The sequence below is a fragment of the Denticeps clupeoides genome, chromosome 9, assembly GCF_900700375.1.
Source record: "Denticeps clupeoides chromosome 9, fDenClu1.1, whole genome shotgun sequence".
NCBI lineage: Eukaryota > Metazoa > Chordata > Actinopteri > Clupeiformes > Denticipitidae > Denticeps > Denticeps clupeoides.
In genome coordinates, this window is record NC_041715.1 from 500,237 (window position 1) to 509,348 (window position 9,112).

Below are 9,112 nucleotides of genomic sequence, written 5' to 3' on the forward strand. Positions count from 1 at the left end.
GAGAACTCATAAAGTTCCACTGGTCCAGATTTGCGCTGAGGACGCTCGCCCTACACGCTGCTGCCATGAAATGGTAGGAAATCATTTGAAATTCCATCAACTTCTGCCTGATGTTTTCACCACAATATCTTCATTCGTTTAATAGTAAACCTTCTTCACAGGTGTCACGTGAGGGACGTCTTGGACTTTAACCGCCACCGGGGTTTTTTTATTGACGGCGCAGGTGACGGAGTAAAGTTCAGCATGTTCTCCTCAGCTGGACGGGCTCTTCTGCTTCTCCTCCTGCTTCTACTCGACTGTGCTGCAGACAGGTCGGTCGCCACGATGACAATCTTTTCTTTGCTTTCAGCGAGATGATAGATGCTGTTACTCTCCATGGCAGATCGACAGAGAGGAACTATGAGTACACGAAGTATCACCCCATGCCTGAGGTAGGAGATTCTGGACCATGATGGACGCCTGTATTCTGTCCACTTCCTCCTGTTCATCCGTCTCATTTCTCTATAAATGTTCTCGTGACAGATCTCTGCTTGGATGCAGCAAATGGTCGAGGAAAACCCCGGCCTGGTGTCCTCTGAAGTTTACGGGACGACCTACGAGAGGAGAGACATCATGTTCCTGAAGGTATCACCGTTCGCAGCGTACGCGTCGTCTAGAGCAGGCGTGTCCATGTTTGGTCACCGTTCCTGTAGCCATGGTCCTGGACAGTGGGTTTGTAAGCGTGTGTCTGCTGCAGATCGGCGTGGACCAGGACGGCGTGCAGAAGAAGGCCATCTGGATGGACTGCGGGATCCACGCCAGGGAGTGGATCGCTCCTGCTTTCTGCCAGTGGTTCGTCAAAGAGGTCCGGCGCCGACTTCAAACAATTCATCTGGCCGACTGTGGATTTTATTACAGATTCATGACAAAATAAGCTCATTTATACACGATGGTTGAATCTGTCTTATTTATAGAAATAGCTAATTTAATCATTGAAACGTTGTTGCTTAACAAAAATAAAATGGAATAAACGCGTGTAGCTGGACGATGAAAGGAGGCCACAACCTGCCTGATGTGACCCAGCAGACGCGAGGACCTTTGGTTGGAAACCGTCCCCGTGGTCCAACTTAAGGTGGTGCAGAGAAGACAAGAGTGTAAAATTCTGCCATCACAGCAACAGCTATCGGATTTGTAGAGACGCAAATCTTCAAATTACACGACCTCACATTTTACTTCATAGTCCTGCATCTTCAGTTTTGCCCATTTTTCCCAGAAAGACTTTTGACTGGGTGGTAGTAGCCTAGTGGGTAACACACTCGCCTATGAACCAGAAGACCCGGGTTCAAACCCCACTTACTACCATTGTGTCCCTGAGCAAGACACTTAACCCTGAGTGTCCCCAGGGGGGTACTGTCCCTGTAACTACTGACTGTAAGTCGCTCTGGATAAGGGCGTCTGGTAAATACTGTAAATGTAAATGACTGGTTGTGTATCTCTGAACGTGTGAGAAGGGTGCTGTGGGCTTCATGTCATTTCCCAGATGTTGCTGCGATACAAAACAGACAAGAAAGTAGGTGAGATGCTCAACAACCTGGATTTCTACGTCACGCCAGTGCTCAATGTGGATGGGTACATGTACACCTGGATCAACGAGAGCGTGAGTGTGAAATAAAACCCCAGTGGAGGTCGCCACAGGGGATCAACCGGCCTGGTTGTCCCCGCCCTTCCTCCCGGCACCAGGAAATACACCATGACATATATCACCAGCGGCTGGGTTAAATAACCAATATTTTACATGTCTGGTTACAGACTCGCCTGTGGAGGAAATCCAGGTCCAGTCCTCCAGAAAGCTGCAGCTGCCCCGGTGTTGATCTCAACAGGAACTTCTATGCCAACTGGGGCAGTACGAATTACATATCTAATTAGTATATCAATATCACATCCTGATGAAATGGCCCTGCAGTGCTCCTGGTGACCCCCATGTCCCCCACCGGTCTGCAGTGATCGGGGTGTCCAGGAACTGCTGTGACAACACGTACTGCGGGGCGAAGGCGTTGTCCGAACCGGAGGCCAGGGCCGTGACGGAGTTTGTGGGGAACCGGAGCGGCGAGATCCTCTGCTACCTCACCATCCACTCTGCTGGTCAGCTGCTGCTCATGCCCTACGGTCACCCTCAGATCTGGGCACCCAACTACGATGAGTTGGTGAGGTCCCTGGCGCCGATGCATCACGCTGATTTTCCTAATTTGACCGAACATATAAATCTCCTGACAGACACTCTTTCAAAAGAAACTTATGGAATCAAATTATCATAATGGAACATAAATCATTTCAAATTTAATTAAAGTTAAATGAACTGAAATGCAACGATGGCTCCAAAGTGATGAAAAGAATTTTGTGGGTTTTCCCAGACCAGATATGAGATATTTTTACGTGTTTTGCATTGAGATTTTTAAAAAATGCTATTTCACTGCACTTTATCAAATCAGTTGTGCAATTTGTCCTTTAAATGATGTTGTAAAGTAATTGAGTCCCTGATTGTGATCAGATGAGAGTCGGCCAGGCGGCCGTCAGAGCGATGGGATCAGTGCATGGGATGGAGTACAGAGTGGGAACCTCCCCAGATCTCCTCTGTAAGTCCTCCTCTGTAACGTACGTGCGGTGGCCATACGGAGAATCCGTCTCCTTACTGTGGAACTACATTAAAACGCTGACCAGCCAGGGATCTTTCCCAGTAGAAACTATTACAGTACGTCCTCCATTCACCTCTAGACCCCAACTCGGGCTCCTCCAGGGACTGGGCGCGGCTGATCGGCATCCCGTTCTCCTACACGTTCGAGCTGAGGGATAAGGGTCAGTTCGGCCACAAGCTGCCCGAGGATCAGATCCAGCCGGCCTGCGAGGAAGCCTTCGAGGGGGCCCGGGTAATCATCACCTACGTCCACGATAAGGCCTTCCATAACCGCACGGATATAGGAGCAGCTGGCATGGCCGCGGCCCTGTGGACGAGCATGCTGGCCTCCTGTCTCACCACCATGCTACTGGTGTGAGAAATATTTCCATATTCCCGAAGTTCAAAAAATAAATGAAGTGTCTTGAAGGCGTGTTTTTGTCCATAGAATGAGATTTGGTCCACTAGGAGGTGCTGTCGCACTTTTCTACAATTACTAATGAGCCGGAGTTTTTTCCATTTATTTGCACTGGCAAAAGAAAAATTGCCTTCAGCTGGTATTGTGTCCCTTTGTTAAATGCTGTATAATTGCTCAATTTGCAGCTCCATTCAAGAGACCTTCAGCACAAGAGCCAAGCTGAGACCTTTTCTTAGTTGGTAGATGAGAGGGAGCAGCTGGTCTGCTAGCCAGTGGTTCAGACGTTTATGGGTCCTGCTCCTGCAGCCGGTGGAGGTTCAAGTCTCCGTCCACGACTGGTGCATTGCCAAAGCCCACACTCCCTCCAGCGAGACCCACCTCGGCAACATCTGAATCCCTTTAACTTAAACGCTTGTTTAAATTAGATTGCATTTAAGATGTTTACTGACAATTTCACTTGGCCAAGCGACTCTGAGAAAGAGGAAAAAATCCTTCCAGGAATAACTAATTCCAGGAATTAACATGCGGAGCAGATATCTCAGCTCCATCACCTCCTCTGCTATGAAATATATACGGTGCCATGCGATATCTGATTCCGCAGGCTGATCAGAATAGTGGCTTTGCTGGGTGTGTGATGAAGGAATTGGTTTGAATTCACCGCACGGGAGGAAAGGGTTCGACAAAATCCAAAGTACCCTTCCAAAGAGTAAAATGTTAGCAACACACATTAACACATTTATTTCACTAACTTCATATTCAGAATTTCAACAATTTCCAGTTTCCCAAAAATTACCGATTTTACAACAATCGTTCTGTGTAACACACATAAATCGAACTTTAAAAAAGGGACCAGACCACATTCCAAACATTCTTCATTCTTATTATGTACGGGAATTTTAAATGATTTTGTGAAAAAGCCGTTAGCAGCATTAAATAGAGTAAAAACAGTTAGCATTGACCATGTTAGCTGTTAGCATTACTAAAAACAAAAATCCCGAACTGTCCCGAAAAAAATCCCGAAAAAATTCCATTGAGGTCCCCATGATGAAGGTACTGGTGCCCACTGGTGATGGTTAAAAACAGAGGACACGTTTCCATCATTTCACAATGACATTCGCTTCACTTTCTGACATTTGCAGATGTTTGGAGATGTTGGGGGAGAAGTAAGACAGTAAGGAAGTGGTACTGTGGTCGTTTGTGGGAGCCTCGTACCCCCCATCCTCGCCCGTCGCACAGTCGGCCAGAAGTTACCTGCACCTTTTATACAACTTTTCTGCACATTTAGCACTAATTAAATTACAGTTAAATACAGTGTTTAACACACATTTCATGTTGAAACAAGAACAAGTAAAATTAAAAATGTGAATATGAGACCATTTAGAATGAGCGAACGCCTGGATGGTGCTGGAGGCTTCAGGGTTGAGTTATGGGGTGAGGACACAGCACGCTGCATTGCATATTTTTCCTGGACCCCTTGCATCCAAGATCTACGATGCAGATCCTGAAGTGATTTGTTTCCATCTCGGTGTGGCTTCCGGGTACTTTATGTTCCATTTGGTAACCACATTCATCCTGCTCGCTTTTCATTGGCCCCTGCTGTCTGGCTAAACAGAATAGAGCCAGTGTTAGATGTTCCCAGCGTGGATTATTTGGTGAACACATAAGTCCTACTTGCAGACACGACTTTCCTCTGCTTCTGAGGTATGATGTTTGCACTGCATTAGAACAACCAAACCCAGGTAGGTGGATGGAATTGTTGCACCTCCAGTGAAATCCCTTGTGCTCGTTTGCTGGCTGTGGAACCTTGTAGAGATAAGGACTTTGGAGTGGTGGCAACCGATCCGTAATTCTAACAATCATAGCATTATAATTGTACACCAAAATGAAAGGAATGAGCAGAGAAACTTGTTGTTGTGGGACATTTTGCTGGTCCACTGGTGAAAGGTTGCAGGTCAGTAGAAAGTCACAGTGAGATATCTCACTACATTACAGGATGCCAGCATGTTTAATGTAATGGTCATGAGCCATGAACCTGGTGAACATCATCATGGACCATCTATTTGGAAGAAGGACGTTACTGCCGTCCTCAGATGCGCAGGAGAGTGTATTTATTTTATCGTGTGAATTTCTGACCTGACTCTTAAGATAAGATAAGATAAGATAAACCTTTATTAGTCCCACAAGTGGGAAATTGCTCTTGTCCCAGATGTAGAGTGGGTGCGGCCTTAATGACAGGAAAAGAGCGGCTTGGCTGCTCTTTCCCGGTTCCTGTTTGATGCAGCAGGCTAGCCGGCTCATCCTGACCCTGTTTTCACAACCTCGTGGAGGGTTCAAACAAGGGCCTGAACTTTCCAGCCTGGTTCTATGTTCTGAATAACTTCAGTTGTGCCCCAAAAATGAGACCATTTCACTGATTTTGAGGTTGTCACGGGTTCCACTCGCAGGTCGTGCAGCGGCCTTAAACCAGGCCAACATCATCAGAAGAAGTGAACTTCTAATCACAAACTTTCAAAGGTCATCAGGTCTGCTGCACACGCGGGCTGAACGAGCTCTTATTAATGAATGCACGCGAGGGCTGGAAGTGATTGATGAGCGCGGTTGGGCGTCTGATTTATGGGGCCGCGCGTGTGCGTAATGAACACGCCGCATCCGACGCATGATTTCAGAAACTGCCCATAACGACTGACAGCCAGAGTAATGGTGGTGATCAATACGCACTCGGTCTGCGCCGCACACGGCTGCATCAGATCAATTGCGCGTGTGTGCATTGTGCCTGAAAAGGACGTTCGGTGATGGTGATTTCTCCATCATGTGGCCTCAGATAAATTCCATCCTGTATAGAGAGGGGAGGTGTGCTGTTTCCTGTCCTTTCCTCCACTTCCACATTCACGGTTAGCGAAGATCTTAATTAAACGGAATGAATAAGAAGCTTGAACTGTAGATTGTCTACACGTCTGAATCACGCGTGGTCCCTTTATGGCTGGGCAGTAATGCTTTAATCCTCTTCCCTTTATGCGAAAGCAGGGGACGCATCATCCAGTTGAGAACTTCTGCTCCAAATTGACCAGGTCTGTGTTGAATTTGCTGCAAGAGCGAGCAAAAACTCTGCTGTAATGGCACCAGTCTGGCGGAGTGATCTGATAATCGCTTCCTGCGCACAGCCGCTTGTTCGCTTTCTTTTTGGAATAAACAGAATAAATCCTGCATGCATGGCGTTATACAGATGGAGTCCAGTGGCTCTTCTTATGGTGCTTTCAATGCTCATCAAGCTTTATCTTTACTTTACTTTACTTTACTTTACTTTACTTTATTTAGCAGACGCTTTTATCCAAAGCGACTTACAGGAGGAAGAATCCAGCAATTCTCGTTCGATTTCTATAGAATATTGAGTTTACAAAAACTAAGAGCCCTGATAAGGCCCAACTTGTCAGCAAAGAACATGCTCGGAAATTGTTAAGTGCTAGACGAAGAAGAAATTATAATGTGTGTGTGTGTGTGTGTGTGTGTGTGTATATATATATATATATATTTGTATGGTTTTGTGCAGTGTGTACGCATGTGCGTGTGTAAGTGTTAGATTTGTCTGAAATATTTTTTGAATAAGAGGGTTTTGCCTGCTTCTTAAAAGTGGTGGTAGTCTTATCTTACTTTCCCTGAAATGGTTATTTATCCTACACAATGGTGGCAATGGTGCCTAGTGGTTAAGGAAGCGGCCCCGTAAACAGATGGTTGCCGGTTCAAATCCCGATCTGCCAAGGTGCCACTGAGGTGCCACTGAGCAAAGCGCCGTCCCCACACACTGCTCCCCGGGCGCCTGTCATGGCTGCCCACTGCTCACTCAGGGTGATGGTTAAATGCAGAGGACAAATTTCACTATGTGCACTGTGTGCTGTGCTGCTGTGTATCACATGTGACAATCACTCCACTTCACTTCAAATATACAGATGCATATAAAATTATAAATGAATGTTATGTCATTGTGATACATGAATTATGAATCCGCTTCCTTACCCTATAATCCAGAAGTAAAGAGTGTGGAAAGATCTCCTTCCTCTCTAACCCCTCCACCTCTGGAATTAAGTTCAGGTTTCATTCCAGTTTATACATTTATTTTTGTGTTATTAGGCCGACAGAACAGCCTTTAAACGCCTCAGGAAGTGTATTGATGGCTTATCTTGTTCCCATGACAACAAGGGCTTTGCTTCTGCTCTGACCCTTTCTGTCTCTTCATGTGGTAGATGATTTAATGGACTACATGAGAGGAGAGATCGGCAGCCCTCCATCGATAAAGCCCAGTGGGACGTTTTTGTTGGGCCCTCGCACCCGTTCCCGCTGGGACTCTGAGAGCTACTTACTGTCAGGGCCTCGGTGAAAAATATTACTTCAAATGTTTCTGCTGGCAGAGAACCTAAAAGCTCTCAACACGCTGCGTTCCAGCAGCGCCGCGGCCCCGTGGCTCTCAACACGGCTCGCACGCCAGAAAGACAATCTCAAAAAACATGAATACTTTTAATAACATCAGAATCTCCATCCAGGGATGTCCCTCAGCAAGTCCCACCTTGACATTGGTGGCCGTCAACTGTATGGGGACTCCTTTCTAAGAGGAGGGGGTGGAACGTGGGGTCCAATATCTCAATATTTAGTGATTCTGATACAGAGCACGATGGCACGATGGCACGATGGCAGCGGCCGGCCGTGACAGCAGTGTGTGGATGTTGTGGATGATGTTTGGATGTTGTAGGACAGGAGCTGGCAGGAGCATGTTGAGCCTCTGAAGCTGTCTGATGCCACTAGATGGCGCTGTTGCCCAGCGGCTCGATCTGGCACCCGGTTCATGTACTATAAAAGCATGTGTGGTGCTGCGAGAGGTTCGGGACCTCGCTAGGCTGTTTTCTACATCTCTGTTCTCGTTCATCAGGCTGTGGTCAGGGACGCCGCAGAGGAAGCGCACGGATCTGAACGGCTTCCAAAAATGAGCTCCTGTTCCTGCATTTGTTCCATTTTGGCCACAATGAACAGGATGCGTCCCAGGGACCATCCCGGGGACAAAGCCATCATCACCAGGAACATCATTAGACCTGAAGCCCAGAGCCCGACTCTGCGTAGAGAGTGTAGTTGAAGAGCAGCGGGGTGGGGTGATCCGTGACACCGATGATGGAAATGATAAAAATACTGCCGATGTATGTGTGAGAAGAGAACAGGCGCCTGTTCTCTCCATTTCCATCTCCCTGTACATGACACAGCTAGGTGTGAAGCATCGTTATCATCTCGTCATCAGGATGAAGATGGTTATGAGACTCATTATAGCGTGTGACTGCTGCAGTGATCCACACCAAGAACACCATTCTTCATCTGCTTCATGACATCTGGATGGTTGTTCAAGTGAAAAATTGGCAAGTTTAAGCATCTTAGGGACTTTGGAAATGACCAGATTGGTTTTGTGTGTCTTCTTGCCTGAAAAGAACCTCCAGCAGAACTTATTGTCATTAATGTCATTGTAGGGCCAGTGGTGGCCCAGCGGGAAATGAAGCGGCCCCGTAATCAGAAGGTTGTCAGTTTGAATCCCGATCCGCCAAGGTGCCACTGAGGTCCCCTTGATGAAGGTCCCGTCCCCACACGCTGCTCCCTGGGCGCCTGTCATGGTGCCCACTGCTCACATTTTACATTTACATTTACAGCATTTATCAGACGCCCTTATCCAGAGCGACTTACAATCAGTATTTACAGGGACAGTCTCCCTGGAGCAATTTAGGGTTAAGTGTCTTGCTCAGGGACACAATGGTAGTAAGTGGGATTCGAACCCGGGTCTTCTGATTCATAGGCGAGTGTGTTACCCACTAGGCTACTACCACAACTAGGGCTCACCAAGGGCGATGGTAAAATACAGAGGACACGTTTCACCGTCTCACCATGTGCTGTGCTGCTGTGTTTCACTTCCACTTCCTTGTTTAAAATGATCACATGGATGCTAATGTGTTAGCATACACATGTAGCGAATGGCATATTCCCTTCTAACATGTCATTCCAGCATTCAGCAAATCCAT

General features: G+C 47.0%; 1 protein-coding gene across 1 annotated transcript; it reads left to right on the forward strand.

Annotated features, from left to right (window-relative positions):
• The first annotated feature begins 11 nt into the window (after window positions 1–11).
• On the forward strand, window positions 12–3,079 carry LOC114796498 (carboxypeptidase O-like). Its single transcript, XM_028990673.1, has 10 exons — window positions 12–73; window positions 162–311; window positions 383–431; window positions 523–624; window positions 737–844; window positions 1,520–1,636; window positions 1,789–1,882; window positions 1,981–2,183; window positions 2,528–2,612; window positions 2,752–3,079. Exons 1-10 carry the CDS (start codon window positions 66–68, stop codon window positions 3,027–3,029), a joined length of 1,194 nt encoding a protein of 397 aa, XP_028846506.1. The 5' UTR covers window positions 12–65; the 3' UTR covers window positions 3,030–3,079.
• Window positions 3,080–9,112: the final 6,033 nt, after the last annotated feature.

What these genes read in the sequence shown, in the direction of transcription:
- LOC114796498 (XM_028990673.1), top strand. An exon ending in CTTCTATGCCAACTGGGGCA is followed by an intron (nt 1,883 to 1,980) that starts GTACGAATTACA and finishes ACCGGTCTGCAG; the next exon opens with TGATCGGGGTGTCCAGGAAC. An exon ending in CACCCAACTACGATGAGTTG is followed by an intron (nt 2,184 to 2,527) that starts GTGAGGTCCCTG and finishes GATTGTGATCAG; the next exon opens with ATGAGAGTCGGCCAGGCGGC.